The sequence below is a fragment of the Ammospiza caudacuta genome, chromosome 4 (assembly GCF_027887145.1).
Source record: "Ammospiza caudacuta isolate bAmmCau1 chromosome 4, bAmmCau1.pri, whole genome shotgun sequence".
Taxonomy (NCBI): domain Eukaryota; kingdom Metazoa; phylum Chordata; class Aves; order Passeriformes; family Passerellidae; genus Ammospiza; species Ammospiza caudacuta.
In genome coordinates this window covers 61,032,550-61,052,734 of record NC_080596.1, presented here as the reverse complement: position 1 = coordinate 61,052,734, position 20,185 = coordinate 61,032,550, and the positions used below count along the sequence as shown (strand labels likewise).

The 20,185-nt window shown below is 41.1% G+C and overlaps 2 protein-coding genes across 3 annotated transcripts in view; one reads left to right on the top strand and one right to left on the bottom strand.

The window, feature by feature from the left end:
- The window catches only part of EVC (EvC ciliary complex subunit 1), a 46,347-nt gene extending 42,795 nt beyond the window's left edge, over nt 1-3,552 (top strand). The window contains exons 18-20 of the mRNA XM_058803994.1: nt 245-338; nt 1,503-1,614; nt 2,645-3,552. Coding sequence (XP_058659977.1) covers nt 245-338; nt 1,503-1,614; nt 2,645-2,726 — 288 coding nt within the window. The 3' untranslated portion in view covers nt 2,727-3,552. The remainder of the gene's footprint in view (nt 1-244; nt 339-1,502; nt 1,615-2,644) is intronic.
- Nucleotides 3,553-8,802: 5,250 nt separating this feature from the next.
- CRMP1 (collapsin response mediator protein 1) overlaps nt 8,803-20,185 on the bottom strand; it is a 49,793-nt gene continuing 38,410 nt past the window's right edge. For both annotated transcript variants that reach the window (XM_058802966.1, XM_058802967.1), the window contains exons 10-14: nt 17,186-17,327; nt 15,393-15,563; nt 13,971-14,150; nt 11,358-11,523; nt 8,803-9,834 (exon numbers count right to left, since the gene is read on the bottom strand). In XM_058802966.1, coding sequence (XP_058658949.1) covers nt 9,743-9,834; nt 11,358-11,523; nt 13,971-14,150; nt 15,393-15,563; nt 17,186-17,327 — 751 coding nt within the window. In that variant the 3' untranslated portion in view covers nt 8,803-9,742. The remainder of the gene's footprint in view (nt 9,835-11,357; nt 11,524-13,970; nt 14,151-15,392; nt 15,564-17,185; nt 17,328-20,185) is intronic.

Genomic DNA, 20,185 nt, shown 5'->3' with positions numbered 1-20,185 from the left:
GGTTCAGGGATCTAAGTATTCAATGGAGAAACACGGCACAGATTGTAGGGGTCTCTTTGCTACCCTAGTTGGAATGAGTGCTGAGATTCATCTCTGTCTTGTAGGAGCATTTCCCTGATAGTTTCCCATATTGTTTCCTGTGTTTCCGCAGTGATGTGCCTGTTTTGTAGTGCCACGTGTAATAAAATAACACAGAACTGAGCTGTGTTGTGTTGAGTGATTGCTGCTCTGTCCTTGCATGCAGGAAGCAGAGCAGGACTTTGTGAGGGAGTTGGCTGTGCTGACCCGAGTTCCACTGACTGTGAAGAAGAAGCCTTCCAAAAGGAGCAAGCCAGCAGGTTGGTACTATCCTGAATTGTTCAGAAAAAACCCAACTTAATTCCTCAAATTTTGCAGTATAACACATTGGAGTTTCAGGAGAGATTTTTCATCAGTGCCATTTCCCTAACTGGGATGTAGAAAAGTAATGGAACCTTTCAAGGTCACCCAGTTCTCCAGCAGCACAGCCACAAACAAGTGTCACCTTTCCTCACTTCAGAGCAGCCTTTAACCTGTAGATTACATTGTGTCCCCTCAGGTGAGGCCTTGCCCTGCTGAAACCAAAACATTTTTCGTGTCTTTGTCGTGTCCTTTAGAAACAACTCTGTTCAAGTCGATTGCTAAATCCATGGCAGAACAGCAGAGTTGAATCATCCAGATTTCATTGTCCTGGAAGAATGGAAGAATTGCCTCCTACACATGTACTCAAAACAGGAAGCTTGATCTATTTTTATGAATTTACTGTAGTTTTGACAAATGATACTAATTCATTCTTCAAGAGATACTTAGGGACAAGTTTTCAGAATAGCAGTCATGTTTCCTAGTCCACATTTCAGATTCAGTGTACAAGTGCCATCCTTTGAGCCGTGCACTCTTTCTGTCATTATCAGAACTAAACATATGGTGTTGCATTTGAAGGATGCTGAAAGGCAGGATGGGTGCCTGAAAGGGAAAAGCAGGTCACACCCTGCACACTTTTGAAGTCTTTCTCCCCAGCTGTTGTTTCTCAGGTGTGCAGAATTGTTTGCCTTGGTAGGCACTGTGACTGAACAGTCAGGGCCCTCAAAGCGGCAAATTTTTAACATCATGTTCTGATTCAAATCACTCAAAATATGAACTGGCTTTTCTTCTACTTGGTGGTAATAAAAAGCCATTTTCAGTTACTTGCTAAGAAAATATATGATAGGGCTTTCAACTGTTGCACCACATGGAAACTCACTTCAGTGTTCTGCAAATCTGGCAGTTCACAGTCTGCTGTGTGAGAACTAACCAGTGGTAAAAAAGCTGTATGCTGGGCTAATGTAAAGTGAACTGATTTCCTTGGAATAATAGTAGGTATGGATGAAAAGTTAATGTAACTTTTTGCTTCAGGTTAATCAAAACCTAACAAGCTCTACTATTTGTGATTCCTTTTTTTTTTTCTTTTTTTTTTTTTTTTTAATCTACTGCATTTGGCAATTCAGGTGTAAAAGCAAATTCCAAAAGACAGACCTTTCAGTCACCTGAACCAGCAGAAAAAGATGATTCTCATGAAAATATTCAAGAACCCTATGGAATAACTTCTGGCTTATGCAGGTATGTTACAGACTAAAAATAATGGTATGTGGAAAGCTATTTATAAAAGAATCCTTTTTTAATACAAAAACTGCAAAACCTACTTTTTAAGGAGGTATGTCAATCAAACTGAAAACATAATGCCTGCATTGGCTGAGTTTCCTTAGTATTTACTTTCCACATGTACTTAAGCTTTTTTACCTCATAATCTTTTTTAAACTTCGGAAATTCATCTGTATTTGCCTGTCTGTACAGCTATGTATTTTATAAATAGCTTTGATCAAAGGTAGAGAAATGAGAAATACTGTTTCCAAATTTCCTTTATTTAGTTTTATTTAAACCTTAGTCACAGACAGCATAAATCAGCAGAGACAAGTGAATTCAATGGAACTAGGCTGAAATGTAGCAACCAAAATATGGTCTGTGGTATTTAGGCTTTCAACTTCCACCTTTATTCCAGGAACAAAGGCAAGCTCCAGTCTTTGGCTGATGAGGGTAGCAGCTCTAACAATGATTTTCTTGATAGATGTTTCAGTTGGCTTGTGCTGGGGTGCTGACTGGAGGAGAAGTGGCTGCAAACCTGAAAGGTGCCAGCTGATTAGCACGGGCAGATCAAACCAGCCAGCTGGTTGCTGCGGCTTGATATATTGAGCAGAGAAAATCCTGCTGACAGGCAGAGCAAACAGTTGGTTCTCAGGAGCCACAGGCCTTTGGGGAAAAGTATTTATCCCCTGAGTGACCTCAGCCTGGGACTGACTTCAGGAGATGGCTCCCTTCCCTGATGGCATCAGCCCTTTTCACACACTCCTTTCCCACAGCCGACCAGGGATGCGTGCGCAGGGAGCAGGCAGCCAACAAAAGAACCTTTATGGGTTTGCAACTTTGGCAGCCCCAGCAGAGGCACTGAAACCAGTGACTGCAGAAGTTATATAGCAAGAGCCTTTCTTTTACCAAAATTAATTTACTTGAGGAGAGAAGTAGAGTGTTTTAAAGTAGAGTGTTTTAAAAACTGTCTGCAATTTTGTTTTCTTTTTCTTACTTACTCTTTCAGAGAGATGCCACAGAGTTCACATGAAGAGGAGACTGAGCCAAGGAAAAACTCAAAGATGTTAAAAAAGAAAGGCAGCAGGTAGTAAAAGCTTTTGTCTGAGCTGTCTGAACACAGTGTACCAAGGCATCCTTCTGGGGAATCTCAGCAGCTCTAGGTACTTACTGAGCTGCTTTGCTGAGGAACAATGAAGAAAATCAATAATAACTCATAAATCTTTTTTAGCTGCAGACCAAGAATCAATCCCAACTTCCTTTAGCTGTTAATAAAACATTCCCTCTTGGTTTTTGTAAGGGGGAACAAGGAAGTCTTTAATACAAGCTCTTTGAGACTGCTTGGGTAATGTGCTGGGGAGAGAGTGTTAGACTTGGAATAAACCTGAGGATCGTGCACCTGTAGGAGAGCAGGTGCACACTGGGCCCAGGTCAGTGTGACTCAGTAAGGTTTCATAACAAGAGTGATGCACTGTTTACTTTTGAGCCTGAGATGTGGTACACAGTAGCATTCTTTTTTGTGAATGCTACTTTGACTTAAGGAAAGGAGATAAAATGTAGAGAATATGTAAACAGGCTTCAGATGGTACTGAGAGATCAAAAGATGACATTTGGTCTCTCTTTTGTTATATTTTTGTGCTTCCAGTCCTATGTATGCTTTTTAAAATTTATACAAAGATGTTTATATACCTACTTCTCTGCCTTTGTCTAAGAATTCAGATTGTCACTTTTAAAGGAAATGAGAGAAAGCTGGTTAACTTTTACTTTTTATGCTTCAGTTTCTAGTCTTCTTCCTTAAGTGCACCCTTTTGTTTCCAATGTACTTTGTTATGCTCATTACATTTCCTATGGGAAATTCTTGTTATGCAAAGCAGTGAATTCTTACTGGCTGTACAGAGCACCTGTGTTGTGTAATAAATTGCCCCATTTAAGCAATCCTACAGCTTTCACGAAGTGGGAGTATTCTGCCTTTTCAAAAATAAACATATATTTTGCTAATGAAAAGGTTGTCCTTTGGTGGAAGATGGAAAGTCCTACATCAGTTTGCCTCAGACAAATGTGCTGCTGTACAAACGAGTTCACCAGGCCAGTTACACACGTGTGTTACATGGTTCATTTTCATCTCAGCTGTAAAAAAAACTTGTGAATTGTACCATTTCAAGCATTTGATTCTGGTATTTCAGCACTTCAGCTCTATGGTATCTCTCTGCCCTCACAGTCTGGATTTTAACATTTTAGTTGCTGCTTGTTCTTTTTTGGTTGGTATTTTTTTGGGTGGGGTTTTTTGGAGTGGGGGGAGGTTTTTTTGGGTTTTTTGTTTTGTTTTGTTTTCTTTGGTAACAGAATGAATGCATTCACATAGGATTTTTGAACATGTTTCACTCTGAGTGCTCTCTGTACAGATGATGCTCCAAACCCCTCAGGGCAGCAGAGCTCCTGCCACACTCAGGGTGCAGCAGAATCACTCGAGAGGGTTCCTGGTTACCCAGGTGGGATCTACCCTGTGCTGTGCTTTGGCCAGCCCGGCTGGAAGCGGCTTTTTCTCTGAATTAGGAACGGGATTGTCCCAAAAGCGGGGCAGCAGTGCCCTCTCCCGGGCAGCCCGCGGTGCTCACAGCCCCTCGCAGGTGGAGCAGGCTGGCAGGGAGCGCCGGGAGGGACCAGGGAGGGTCCCTGCGCTCGGTGCCATCCCTGCCAGTCCCCTGTGCTCGGTGCCATCCCTGCCAGTCCCCTGTGCTCGGTGCCACCCCTGCCAGTCCCCAGGGATGTCCCTGTGCTCGGTGCCATCCCTGCCAGTCCCTCCAGGTCTGGGTGCAGGCACCTTCCAATCTTCCATCTGTCTGGCTCTCCTGGGAGGGAGTTTCTGCAGACCTTTCTTCTCTCCCACAGTCACATTGGCAATCTCCTGTCAAAACACCCACTGGTCCTGTCCCTGTTAGTGACTTCAGTCCCCTTGAGTTTCCCCATGGATACCCCAAGTTCAATGTTATGTGCAGATGGGCACAGTGTGACACTTGCCATCACTGTCTGTCAGTGAGGCAGATATTGGACAAGAAGGGTTTAACTGGACCAAGAAACAAGTGCAGAAAATGCCAAACAAAACTCAGAGCAGACGCTTTGTAGTAAATATTGTTGAACTTTTATGTTAAGTTAGAGAATCATAGACTCGGACTAGGGGAAAATGGGATACCTAGGCACCAGTCACAGCTCAAAACAGTCAGTTTATAGGGTAAATCTATAGAGAACCCTCTCTTTATTCTGGAAGGTTTGATCATGCTTTACAGGTATATATCAAAAACACTGCAGAAATTTAGGGGAAATGTCATGCCTTTTCCCTCCTATTTTTAAACATGGAGGGTAATATTATTCCATCTCCCATATACCCCTCTCCCAACAGCCTTACTGCCATCACTGAAATTTATCTGGAAAGTTTGTGGAAAGTTCATCACAACCGTGATCCTAAAGTCGGTTTGTTTAGATGAGTGAGATTTATTTTTTTTACCAAGAGTAGATGAACAAGGATTGGTAGCTTAGTAGTCAGAGGGAAAGTAATAAGGAACAGAGCATGGTGCACTCAGACATCCCTGATATTTTAAGGGAGGTGAAAACTCAGATGTAAGCACTGTATTCATGGACACTTCCTGACCCAAAATATAAAAAATGCAAAATCCAGTGTTCTATTGAGCCTGAAATAAAAACACACTTTTTTTTTGAGTGTGGAGCTCCTTGACAATTATGCAGGATTAAGATACAACTTGAATTAAATCACTGTTATTCCAGAATGATGTTCTAATTATGCAGATTTGAGATATTTTTAATATTTAGTTTTAAAAAATCTAACACCTACAGTGCTATTAGTGCCATTGTACATTTAGATACACTGATAGATGAATATGTCTGTAGATTTTTTCTTACCCCAAAGAGTTTTCCTTTGACAAATGTTTATGTCAAGAAGACGAAATCATGGCAAACTAGTGAATTCTTCCCTTGGGTCTGTAAGGCTGTTGCCATGTGAGGTCTTTGAGAACCATGCTAGGTCTAAATGGCAAGAAATAGCTGGTGCCAAGAGGACTAGATCAGCACTCTGCCATTGTGCATTAAGCTGTGCATTTCCTGGCTCCAGGAAGGCATTAATGGCAGGATTTCACATGGGTTTAAACACACCTTGGCAAATGCATGGCAGACAAATTCACTGAGACCTACAGGTACATGATGCTGCTGCTTCTCAAGAATTTACAGAGCACTGGAAATGAAGCAGGCACTCAGAGGAGGATTAGCATTGTATGCTTGCTCTTCTGACCTCCTTCAAGCTTGTGGTTTTGGCTACTGGGACCCAGAGCAGATGGTCATCTGACCTGGTCTAGTCTGAGATCTTAGTTCTTGAGGACAAAGACCAGTATATTGCCAAGAGAAACACTCAAAGGCTGGGACAGCTGTCAGTTTTCATACAGTCTTAGCATCATAATTAGCAGGCTTTGCTATGAACACTAGAATTTAAACATGTAACTGCATTGCTCTGGTAGCAGACAAACTGTAGCACAAGACAAACTGGTCCAACATATGCTCAGAAATCAATCTGTGGATCCAGCCTTCCCTTCCACATCACTTTTTTAACAAAGATAGTTCCCAGGCTGGTCACAGGGACTAATTTTAAGCTGACCATTGCAAAAGCAATAGGGAAGAGCAGCTTTACATCGTTAGAGCTGTATCAGGTATTGAAAGGTCATAGCCTGCAGCAGATTTTTATAAGTTTGACTATTCAGAAAGCCTGAAAGCTCTGCACTGCTTCCCACCTGTGGCTGAGATAACAGCAGCTCCTCACCAAGTTCACATCTCCCAGCCTGGTGTTCCTGCAAGGGAGCAAACACAAGTGCAGTTTCTTGTGCAGCGTGCACTCAGGAGCACCAGCTAATGCATGTTTCATTTTCTTAAGGACACGTGAGTGATGTAGGGGCAGAGACATTGCTATGAGATAGACTCCAGGAGGTAAGAGAAGCACCCCTTGCCTTGTTTTCCATCCATGGGAAACAGCAGGTGCCATCTCTCTGGTGGAATCACAGGAACCATCCAGGTGAGGCCTCCTCCACCTCAGCTGCTGAGGAGCAGCTCAGGATCCACAGCTTCCTGCAGGCTGCCCCTCAGCAGTGCCATGGCAGGAGCAGCCAGGCTGCAGGGATTAGGCTGCTTCTTCTTGGAGCCATCACAGGAGAGGCACACTGACCTGACAGGCACAGCCTTGTTCACAGAGGAGCACCGAACCATGAAATGCCTCTCAAAACACCCACACGTATTTATTCACAGACACTTCACAGTGAAAAAATAAATGCATGTTACCAGTGAATCTTTGACCAGCTTGTAGGCAAAGGGCTTTTGGTTTAAGATGCTGTTAAGTGGGTAGGAAAAGTGGAATCTAAACATGAGTTACACAATGATCATTTCTGTTACCTCAAGCGTGACAAGCCTCATACATTGAGTGGATTTTTTATTTGGAGGTGAGCAACCATTGCTACTTGCACAAAAACGTGCATGAAATACAACAGGGAAATTGTAACAGCAGTTTGGAAATTTTCACACTGTCAGATTTGCCACATAGCTTCACAAAGCAGCTGTATTTCCACTGTCAGGGTTACATCAAAACTGTTGCTGGCTGTCAACACTCACAGCAAATGGGCTGGAACAGGACAAGGCAGATGGAGACTTGGCATTTCAGGACTGCCTTACCTGCTAGGCTGTAGGTCATTCCAGGTACACTGTCCTCAGGCTTCTCTGCTAGTGTTATTTTACTTCCTATAAAAAACCTGAACCACCAAATGAGCAATTTATTTTAATTCATATAATGTAAAATATCTGAACCACCAAATGAGCAAGAAAGCCTGAGGATGAGGGCATGCTCCAAGCAGTATGAAATGTGAATTTGAATTCTTTGCAGAAAGGATTGTTCATGAAAAGCTTTATTTTCCTTTTTTTGGGAGCAAGCAATTCAGTTCACTGCAGACTGAATTGCAATGTTTCTGCACTGGTTCAGCTCAAAGCCAAAGGAAAAGCTGGCTCTTCAGACCAGCTCTGCTGCCAGGTTTCAGACCAAGCTGACGAAATAGATTTTTCCAGGGTAGTGGTTCCTTTCCCAGGCAAGCTGGAGGTGACAGTGTACCTGTTTCAGAATGACAGGCTTCAGGGGGGCTACTTCCCAAACTGCTATGGCTCACGTGCAGTTGGCATGCCCCACAGGAGCTGTGCCAACCCGAGTGACTGATGCATGGCTGGGATGGATGGGTGCTCCGTGGGTGCAGCACAGCTGGTTAAACCACTCCAGTGGCACCCCACGGCTGCAAGAGTGCTCCTGGTGCAGCTCTGTAGTGTGGCTAAAGGCAAAGCAGCACAAGGGGAGGGGTTTGTTGACCTGCTAATCTTACAGCACCCCACTTCCACTGCAGCCCACACCTCCCACAGCATCTGTAACACTGTCACACAAGCACAAAGTGACAGAAAACAAGGTTTCTTTACATAATTTGTGAGAGAGTCAGAAAGACAAAGAGAAATATTTGCTTCACTCTCAGAGAATTAAAGTCCACATCTCTCACCTTACCTGCAGCATGTTCTTTTCCTGCCATGCCTGGACACAGCTCAGTCAGCAGAGAAAACCACAATGAAGTCAAATATAGCTTAGGTCAAAGTGCAGCACTGGGTACTGGTTCTGTACTAAGATGAAGATGATAGCAGTGAATTGCCCCCTTTTTAGGCAAATAAAATGTAGATCTAAGGTCTTTGGCAGAAAGTTATTTCGTGTCTCATTTTGGTAAAACTGAGGCAGCTGCAATGTCACAGAATCACAGACTTGTTAAGTCTGTGAAAAGACTTGTTAAGTCTCGTTAAGTCTTTCTCTTGGAAAAGCACTCTAAGATTGAATCCAACCATTAGTAAGTACATTTTACTCAATAGTAAGTGCAATTGTTAATAAGTACATTTTTACTGTGAGCCTGTTTAATAAGACATACTATATCTTGCTATAGTATGCATATACAGACCTATACACTTCTCAACCCTTGTAATCTAAGGAGGTTCCTTCTCTTGCATGATGTCAACCTGAAAGACAATTTCTCTTGAGTTCCTCCATTCCAAATTTTCAGTCATTGAGTCACAGCACAGAGCAAGAGGCTTACCCATCAATTAATTTCCTTTATTTCACAAGCTTTGAATTCAGAAATTGAACCACGACTAGTAGATCTTGATACGGTAGAGTAAGTAAAAATGCGTGTGATTACAAAGGAAAAAATTTGTACAAAAAACTTTAAAAATCCGACAGCAACTTGGATTATCTGTAAGTACCAAAAATCTCATGCAGAAGGAGAGCACTACTGCCCAGGTGGAGAAATCCCTGCAGGGGTGGCAATGGCATTGGTATGTAAAACTGATGGCTCTGTCTGAAATGGAAACAAGAAGGACACAGACTTGGAATGTACCGAGTGGGAACAGACAGGTGCTACAGAGACCATTTGTCATTACGTGTCCCAGTGAGTTTCTGTGTCTTGAGAGAAGTGCTTCTTGGGTTTATAATAAATTAAAGATTAAACAGAAGCTGCCTATACTACTCTACTGCTTACTTTCCAGATGGCCATTTTCTTCCTTCATTAGTGTTTTTGGTGGTGTTTCTCAAATACAGACATTAATCTTGGCATTGTGTCTAGTCAGTTGTTGGCAATGTGTTCTAAAGGGACTCACTCACAGAATGCAACTTGCATAAATAACTCAGTAACATGCATTAACTACTCTAATACAGCGAGAGGGTGCAAAGGAACCATCATTCAGTTACGAGACAAAGCTAAAACCTGTAGTCACTAAAGGGGCAATGGAAGCACCATGCTTTAAGGTGACTATGGCATGAAAGCACAATTGTGAGGCAAGTAGTTCCAAGCAAACACACCACACTATTATCACCTCTTTCTATACAAAAAAAAAAAGAAAAAAAAGAAAAAAAAAAAAAGGACATTTTGTTTTTTTATTTCCGTTAGTACCAAATAAAACTGTGGGCTCGATAACACAGATACTGAAGGGAATGGACATTATTCCCATGATCCTTCATCCTTGTGTTTCTGTCCATCATCATTTCTCAGCCAAGACTGGTAATATTGGAGCGCCCACCAGGAGGTGCCACGATGCGGTGGCCGGTACGACGTGGGTTGTTGTCATCAATCTGAGCTCCTGCAACAACAGAAAATGAGGAAACAAAGCTATGAAAGGGATTAAAACATCAGTAGTGAGGTTTTACCTGGCTGTGCTTCCCTCACACCACCATCAGCTAGTTTCTCTTGAGCCTGAAGTGCTGAACAGATCTTCAAGGCACATTTCTGTCTTCAATGAGAAGTACGAAATTATATGTTTAGGATCAGACTAATGCTCACCCTACATGGAGAATTGTTTTCCACTGACTTGAAGGGACTTTTCAAACCTGCCTCACTGACTTAGAACATATGTCACTACCGAGTCCATGGGACAACAGTTCAGTAAATCTGATGTTAGCAATCATAGAGGAAACGGGCACTGAGCTGATGTAAACGTCATACTGCATTTTAAATGCTGAAAGGTTAAGCTTAAGTGGACAACAAGCTTTCTGACAGGCTAAATATTGCCTGATCACACTCCATTTCCTAAAGGCAATGCAATAAATGTGTGGGATCATTTAAAAATCATTAAAATCTACTTCTGCTTAATTTTCTGTTCGCATCACCCCGATCAAATCTGTACCACTAGATGCCTTGGTAGTACCCAGATCCAGCACTGCACTGTGAAACCACAGCTTCAGATGCTTATGAAAATCCCAATTATTGGTTGTTACTAAGATGTGAACTTTCTAAGCACTTGTTTTTGTATTGTATAGCTTCATAGATATCTGTATATGCTCACCATGGCCCCAAGTATATGGGCAAAAATATACTTCACCCCATTAGAAGGGTTTTTAAAATATTTGCTCTCCTAGGACTTTCTTACACAAGTTTAATTTAGTTTCTGAAGAGAGGATCTGTAAAGTAGGAAAACTCTACCATCAGCTCCCACAAGGGGAAAATCCAGTGACTTTCACATCATATGAATGTATTATTCACCACTGGGGCTGTAGACTTTTGAAGAATAAGGATTTGACATGCTTGTAATTGTCTTCAGACAACAAGAATTATTTCCAGCAACCCCAAAGGATGATTTTCCAGTCTGTTTCCTATGTACCATGGAAAATGTTTTGGGCACCAAGAGCAGAGGATAAGAAATACTCCAATCTGCTTATGAACAACTTCTGCACGTGGTTTATGACCATGGACAAGAACAGTTGAGTTTTCCACGTCTAGCAGTTGCTGGTGATGCAGCCTGTGAGATGTCTGAGACTCACAGGTTGCATCAGACCCAAGTCCCATCAGCTGCGCACACCACCAAGGGGCTTCAGTCACACCAGAGAATTCATCTAATTGCAATGGGCCAGGCAAATAATAGTGAAAGACTGACACAGAAAAAAATTCAGATTGAAAACATTTTGAATATTTGGCAATATGTAAAATATCACTAGGCAATGAATGAGTAAAAACATGTATATACTTATATATATGTAAGTATATGCATGTACATGACTATATACAGTTCTTTTACATTTGACTAAAGAAGTAATTGTAATTGAAATTCATCACCAGTAATCCATACTCACAGCTTTAAATAGTTTCCCATTAGTCAGGCTGACTTACCTGATAAGCTGAAATTGGATTGATGGAGGTTTCTGATTGGTGGGGGCTGGTTTTTGGCAGGGGAGGATTTAGTTGAGGGTGCAGGAGTTGCATATTTTGGCGTAGCTGGGATTTCATACACAGGTCCATCATACATTCCTCTGGAGACTCCTTGCAGTCCTCCCACCTAAAACAAGAGAAGAGTAAAAATCCAGACACTGAATGCTCAGATGATGCTGCCTATTGATCCTGTAGGAAGAGAGCAGTGAGCACAGAGCTATATTCTGCACTGGCTGAATTTACAATGCATCTACACTTTATATATAAAGCAAAGTGCAGTCTGCTTTATATATAAAGGAAATTTTAAAGCTTGCTCCCTCCATTTATATATATGAATGACAAAAGAGTTCCTTACCAAGCTTCCTTCAAAATCAAAGGGGAGAAGTGAGATTCAAAAGAACAGGTGTGACCTGTTTATTTTACATAAGATCAGTCTCAATCACCTCCCTCCATTCAGCTGCCAAGTCACACTTGGGTTGTAGCACAGCTGATACCCACTATAGCAATAACTGCAGCAATTTCTCTCCTACCTGTATTTCCTCTGCTCCTCCCCTTTGTAGATCTCATTCTCTTTATTAGAACTCATTGAAAAGGAGTGGCAATTTTTAAATTAAATTTCAAAAGTTTCTGCTACCTGTCATCAACTAGAAAACCGATTGTACAGTGGACTGTGGCAGGGGATGTAGCTTACAATATTTGCCAATAAAGTATCTGTTATTTGAGCTCTGATTTCAGTTTGAGGTCTCTAGATTTTTTCCCTGTATGCTTCTTACAAGGAATATTAGAAAAGACAATCAAAAAAAACTTCATTGGCCTTAAAATAATAGGAACCTAGGAAATAATATTTTAATAAGAACAGTTCCAGTTTTCAGAAAGAGCCTGAAGCCACTGAATTCAGAATGCAAAGCTCATCAGAGATCAGAATTCTGTGTCTTACAAGATTATAGTTTCACAGAATTTCCCCCAACAGGTTAAAAGTGAAATTAAAATACTGTATAGAAAGACACTATTCACAGGGGTTTGATCCAGCTCTCAAAGCAATCAGTGCATTTTCCTTGCTTTTGATGACAGGGACATCAGGTTCAGAAGAGCCACTGTCTTGCAGACTAATGCCCAGAAGAGAGCAGCTGCCAATCACAGCAATGAATCCATCTTCCAGGGACCCACAAAGGCATGAATTTATACTGCTATCCCTGCTCCTGGGATAAGTTTATACTGCCAACCTGTGCCACTTCAGTTCTGCAGTCCCTTGCTTGAAAAGTTTTTCCATATTCCTCTGTTGTGCATGGACATGTTCATACAGCAGCTGATAAAACCATCAATGGGTGCTTCTGAATACTTCCAGTGAATAAAATTTGTTAGTGGGAAAAGAAATTTGGGCATGAATCTGCTCTCCCTCTTGGCAGGCAGCAGAGGGAGCTGCAGGAGCAATAATATCAATCCCTTTGTCTGTGGACCTTGCCCAAGGATCAAAGGTCTCCCAAAATCTAGACCCACTGGCAAAACACAGGTTACCTAGCCCAGGTAATTTTGTTCAAACTCCTGCTACAAGACACTAATCTGTGATATTTGTTTCTGAAGTGCTGGTTTCACTTTTTGGATGGTTTTGTCACTAATTTATGTCACACTCACAGGCACTGAAGCCTTAAGCAGTGAATGTAAAGACCTGTATCATCTGCATGGATAATGTAAAAAAAATGCAACACTGATTGGTATTTTGCAAAATTTGTGGGTGCATTTGCTTTTTACAATGCCTTTTCTTCTAAGAAGTGCAGACCCTTCTTCTGCAGCTTGATATAATTTGTATAATAAATGATGAAAGATCAAAGCTATCAACCTGCTAGTAGGCTTAATTTCAGCTGCCAGTATCACAGCCTGTGGTATATGCTTGGCTGAAGAAAAAACAAGGTTTAGTCAATTTTTTCTCATTACCTGTGCTCACACAATGACTTTCCTGCTCAGCGACAAAGAGCAATTTCTAAACTCCAAACTGGTGTCCAGCCAATTGGTTTTCAACAGATAAGTATTGATATAATTCAAAACCAGAGGTGACACAGAGGTGAAATCCTGGTCATTTCCCAAACTTTTTATTAAACAAAAGAGGAAAGTTTTCTGAGCCATTAATGCTGCTAATACACAGCTCAGCAAATGCACTAACAATAGTTCAGTAATGCCCAATATAATGAGAATCTCTGGCTGACATGCTTTTCTTCTCTGCAGTGTAGCAGTCCAGTATGCAATTTAAAATTCCGTTTTTACTCTGCCTAACCCTCCCTCACAAAAATCTTTTTCTTTTCCTGAATTTTTAACTGAAAGTAATTCTATCACTATTCCACCTCTCTTCAAAGAGGTGGAATAAGGCATTGCTGGACATAAGGCAATTCTGTCAGCTGGTAATTATATTTCTACCTGCTGAAGCTCACAGTGTTAATACTGAGTTAGGTAAGTTCACAATTGCAACCAGTTTTGAGCCAGTCATATACAGTCCACCTGATATGGACTCATAATAGCACTACAATATTAAAAATAAATGCTACAGTGCTTCCAGGAGGGTTCAACAGGATGTGACATTACCTTATTCCTGATTTTGATGCGCTGGTACAGATACTCAGGGAAAGGTTTGCGAGGGATGAAGCGGCCCATGCCTTTATTGACGTGCAGATTTCCATCTTCAAACACAATCTTCCCTTGGCTTATGACCACAAGAGGGGCACCATGGCACTCCATTCCTTCAAAGATGTTGTACTCGATGGCCTGAGGATCAACCAACATATTCACTGCCAAGTCCTCTTTCCATGAGTAACTTAGAATATGTACATTTGTAGTCATAGTTTTAGACAATTGCCATTAAAAGTGTGTAAAATTGTTTTGTATAAAGGAAAAGCAATGCATTTTGATATGAAATTATTTTAAAGGATCTTTCTGATCCACCTTTCCTGGATGAGACATTTCCTTCCAGTTTTTCATTTTCCAGCAAGGATTTTCACTGTTTTGGAAAATTTGCTTTATCTAACCAGAACATTTAAAATAATGATTGCCCTAATAAGAAGGAAAATTGTGATTCAGGTGCTGGATAACCAGAGGACGTGGTCCCACTGTGCATCTCCTGTTACTGTGTAAGCAAATTTCAAAGAGGCCAGCACACATGTTTCTGTCTGAAAAAGCCCAGAAAAGCCCAGGAAGGTCTGAATCTAAATGGGAATGACAGGGCAGGTTGTTATTATTTTCTTGAAAATACAGAAAGATCCCAAGACAGAGAGACAGAAACTGAATCACCCAAATTTACTTTTTAAGGGTTTGTAAATGCTTTGGTCTTTTAATGTGCTTTGGTCTTTTAATATAAAAATGCAATACTGGATTTTCAGTAAAACTTTTGGAAGAATTCCCCAATACAAAGGGCCAAAGCACCAAACAGCAAGATAACAACTTTGGGATACACAACACAAAACCTATCAGAGTCAAAATGAAAGCAACTGTGAGTCACTGGTTCTCTGCACTGAGGGCAAAGAAACATGCAGCAAAACTCTGGCATTAAACAGAAAATTCCATCCCTGAAGCTGATTAGAGCTGTACTAACAAAACATTTAATAATCTGTCATAGTTTAGAATACTGTTAATTTAATCATACCACTTATAATTTCAGGTGCTTTTTAGGTAAGAAAAAAAATTAAGCTGGTTTTAAATTTATTCTCCCTTATTAACCTCAGCTGCAGAGCTGCTGATTCACACCTGTTTATAGGTCTGCCACAAGCATGCAAAAAGTAAACATGCAAGGGTATATGCAGAGAGAAAATAAATCCTTCCTGATCACAATGGTTCCAACAAAGGACTTCAATACTCTCATGTCCTGAAACATTTACCCATTTCAGAACACGAGTAGGCAGTTACCCCCCCCCCCATGTATCCTGTGCTATTGGTGTTCACATGATTTAGGTCAACAGCTGAAAAACAACAGTGACATTTCTTTTTTCTTGCTGGTTTTCATTTCCTCCTTACCGATTTATGGCTTTTGGCTGTTATAGTCTTCACCTTATCAGGGTCCCAAATCACAACATCAGCATCGGACCCTACAGCAATCCGGCCTTTCCTTGGGTACAGATTAAAGATTTTGGCAGCATTGGTGCTGGTGACAGCTACAAACTGGCTCTCATCCATCTTGCCTGTGGCCTAAAAAACAATATTATTTGAGCAAAACATGCTTATGAAATAAGGATTTACTATTCAGAGTACTGAAAGGTTGGGGAGATATTGGAAGGCATCCCTTTATAGATGTGGTGATGTTGCATGAAACAGAGATTGTATCACACAGGACTTTCTGTACAGCTCTTTAACTGAAGTTTCAAATACATGTGTTACTCCAGGCACCGCAAAGGACAGCCAGTGAAACTTTAGTGCACATGATACCACCAAGGTGCTCAGCTATCTGGGATCCCTTTCTCTACACACTGAGGCTGAAGAGTTTTGTTGCTAGTCCTAGTAATTTCTATTTAAATATTTAAGCAAATTTAAATCAGAGAAACTCATATGAGTATTATGATATATAACAAAAGATCAAGATTCCAACACTTTTGGGAACACTTCTTGCAAATTAAGTCCATTCTGTTACCATTATTATCAGATCTATACATCTAAGTAATACAACCAATTATAAAGTCTTTGCCTGGAGAAATGTCATCACCAATAGAACTTGGCATACAGTCAGTGATGGTAATTGCAACTGTACAGAACAGCATTTTGATTTCTCAGTAGAGTATTTTAGGGTCTTCCCTGACAATGAGCAAGAACAATGTTCTAAGGAAGAACAACAGTGCCAAGCCTTTTAATATTAGATAAACACTTATTTCCTGCCTGGTAAAATATAAGGTTTGTAAAGTAGTGGTGCAGGATTGAATGCTACCACCTATAAATCCCATGTTGCAGCCCTTCCTGCAGTTCCTTCCCACTGAGGGAGTAAAAAAAGAAAATATCAGCAGCTGGCTGTGCTTTGCTTGCTTCCCTACTTTTCTCCTACATGGCAGGTATCTGAAGCTGCTTCTGTGCTTGGAATCTCAATTTTTTCCAATGTATCTGTCACTATATTCAGCTGTCCCTGAATAAAGTGGTTATGACATAGAGTCTGGGAGAAGTGCTCATCACAGCACTGTAAATAAATACTGCCACTTCCCAGCCCGCAATGTGCATTTGAGCACAATGCAGTGAGTGTGTGTGAGTATGCAGGGTGTGCACATGGAGACAGACACTAGAGGGAGAATATCATTATACATGAAATCCATGGAACCATCAAAAAATTCCTGACTTATACCGGCACTCCCCTGCAAAGTATGCCAGTATGAATTAGGTGCAATGCTCTCCTTCAAAGCATTTCATCATTTAGCCTCAGGCTCAGCTGCCATCCATTTGTAATTTTTCAAAAACGATGAGACACTTCCCGAATTCAAACAATTCATTCATCACATTTATATGAGGTCCACTTCAAATTGCTCCAGATACCACATCTCTCAGAAGCATCCGCTCTGACACTAAGGGAAAATAGAGCAATGGAGCCTGGGAAGCCTCAGGTCTAATGAAACACAAAACTATTGCAGTGTCAGAAGTGAAACATAGCCCTGAGTTTAAAAAACTGGAAGAGGTTTTTGAAATAAGCAATTCACCTCACAGTAGCATTCTCTCAGGGAATTCTCAGAAATATAGCAGAAAGTCACTTAAGCAATGGCCAAGAGTCTCTTGGCTTTCATTATTCAGCCAACACTCAATTTCCTTTTAGTCAATAAAAGTGAGTTATTACTTACTACAGCCTTGTCCCAGACAACAGTCATCCTTTCCTCAATTCCATTGACCCCTTCAGGAATCATAGTGAAGTTGTCCTTTCCAATGGCTTTCTGGGCAGTGCTATAGGGGCAATGTCCACTTCCCGTCACCTGCAGGTCCCCACTGCGGAGTTAACACACAGAAGGTTTAGACCAGGCATCACCAAGGTGACCTTGGTCTCGGGCAGGCTGTCAATGGACCTTTCAAGCCACCAGAGGCACAGGCTGTAAATCATGCCAGCAGCCTTTCAGTGCTGGCTACAGATCACTGAGAGCCACAATGGCACAGGACATCTCCACTTTCCCCCAGGAGCACCCCGGACTCCTGGATTACAGCCCCCTCCAGCTCCAGGCTGCTTATCAACAGAGATCAGGCAAAAGCCCTCTAACCAGGACAAAGGATTACTCTAGGATTAAGGAAATGATCAGAAGCTTGTATGAAATGTCTGCCACTCTCAAGATAAATTAATTCAAAACCACATTAAAAAATGATGGCAAATTTCACAGTGCACAAAGTCATGAGCTTCAAATGTGTTCCCCTGCATTTCTCTCCTACACGTGTATTTTTCTTGCAAAACTTACATGAATACTTTTCATCTGACCTTCCAAAACAGAACCAAGAAAATAAAAATATTTTCATCAGGTAGTTTTCTAATTAAACAACAAAAGGCATAGGTCAAGTCAAACACATGTGCTGGATTTATCTAACTGAAGAGTCTTACACAGAAAAAGGCATGGAGAAAAATGCAATAAGAGCTACCATTTGTAATGCTTTTATTTAAGAGCTTGGGTTTTTCAGCCTAGAGAATTTTTTTTTTTTTGGCAGAGAGCAGAAGTGGATCACAGCTGCTCCTGGAAATAAGGAGGAAGAACATAATCAATATGCAGAATCTTGCCAAAATAGAAAGTCAAAAAAGAAGGTTCTCCAATATCCACAGGAAATGTGTTATTTTTAGCTCTTGATTAAACTTACAGGAGGCAAGCACATTAGAACTCACTATGATTTCCCTTCTATGACTCCTTAAGTCCCCAAGAGCCCGTCATCTTTTTCTTTAACTGATAATGTAAATTGCAGCTCTGAAACAACTGCATTATTCTGGTCTACAAATCTAGATCCAACAAGCTAACAAATAGTCAAGTACAGAAGAAAAAAGTATCACACGTGAGTAATTCTAATGCCATTTTCTAGGCTGCCAGCCCTAATGATTGCTGACAGAGAGAAAAGTCCTTGGCCTCTTTTCTAGTTCTTCACCACACTCACAAGCCATCCATCCAGATTTTAGCAGAAGCCAAACTCATGAATTCAGTACAGAAAAGGCTGCTGTGCTTTAGCTGCTCCTGATTGTAATGACTGCCTGGTTTTATGCCATAGGATTAAGCCAATTTCATCAGTTAAACATTCATTTATTTTAACACAACAATAAAGTCAGAAGGTTGCAATGCCATTTCTTCCTTTCTGATGCTTCTCTAATCAGCAAAACTTCCTGTGGCATCTCTCCTTTCCACACACTGATATAACAATGAAAACCTGACTGTCACAGCCAGGCCTGTGACACTGCCCACTTCCCCGAGGTCACGCTGTGCCTCTGACACCACACTACAAATTCCTACACCTGAAAGATAACAAGGGCTTGCTTTCTTAATTCCATACTCCCTCTTCTCTGACATTTAAAGACATTATTGATATGAACTGCACTCCCCAGTCAAATGAATAGAAGACTTCCAAAACTAAAGTGTGTCACTTGAGATCCTTCCATTCCTGGTTAATCCATGAGCACTGTTACTGTCTGGACACACTCTACTGTCAAATGGGGGATAAGCATTACAGCAACTAAAAAACTGAGAGACAGGAGGGGTCATCATGAAATAAATGCCAGATCATCTAATTCTTCCCCTTAAACAAGGTTTTCATGGCAAGTCACATCATCTGTGTAGCACCAAGATCTCACATCTCTGGCTCACAAGAGGTGGCACATCCCAGCTGCAGTAATGCAGCAGCACACCATGCAAGATCAAAGCTAACTCAAGTGCATGGCCCACAGATGACACAAGGACCTAATCTCATGAGGGAAATTCAATCTGCAAATCCCATGAGACATGATGGGGTTTTACACATTCAGCTTTTCAGTGGAAAACCAACAAATCAAATCATTCAGCTTTCTGTGGAGAAGAGCACAAGCAGTATGCTGCATGGTTGTTAAGGAAGGATGTTGTAGGGATTTAAAAATGAATGTAAAATATTGGTATCCAAATCAACAGTGCAATAGAAACATGAAATACTGTCTTTACCATCATACTTGCATAAAATTCCCCATGAATGCAGAGCAGACCAATACAGTATACACTTCTTTTTAGTTCCACAGTATGGATTTGAAGTATTAAAACTGAAAGCAGGCTAAGCTGCTGTCATTTAAGATCTAGGACTTTAAGCCACTAGGAAAAAAAAAAAAGCCATTTTTGCATGCAGAATAATGAAAACTTCTGTAAGTCCTCAGTTTGTCTTTCTGATGTTAGTTTTAAAAAGTCATTATTGTATTCCAATTCTAAAAATGTTCTTGCTAATCTGCTTTGACCCACATACTCTTATTTTGGGACTCTCTCCTAGAAAGCATATATAGCCACCCTAACAGAGTAAGGAGTAAAACATTTTGATACACATTTACACGTGCTGGCTAAGAGCCTTACCCACACACACTGAACTTCACCCTTTACAGTGCTGATAGTGATGAATCAGACCACGAAAGTAATTTTTTTCTGGGTCTTTCTTTGGAACAAGAATCTCAGTTATGGAAAAAACATTTTTGCCATCAGACTGTCAGAAGAGAACTGCTGTGAATTCTTACCAGAGCCACACATTACTCATAGGCCAACTGCAGCATCTTTAGAGCAGTTGAGTTAAAGCCTGGGTGGGCTCTGGGCTGCAGAGCCTGACCCATTCATGTGCAAGGGGAGACGTGGCACTGACTGATGGCATCTTCCTGT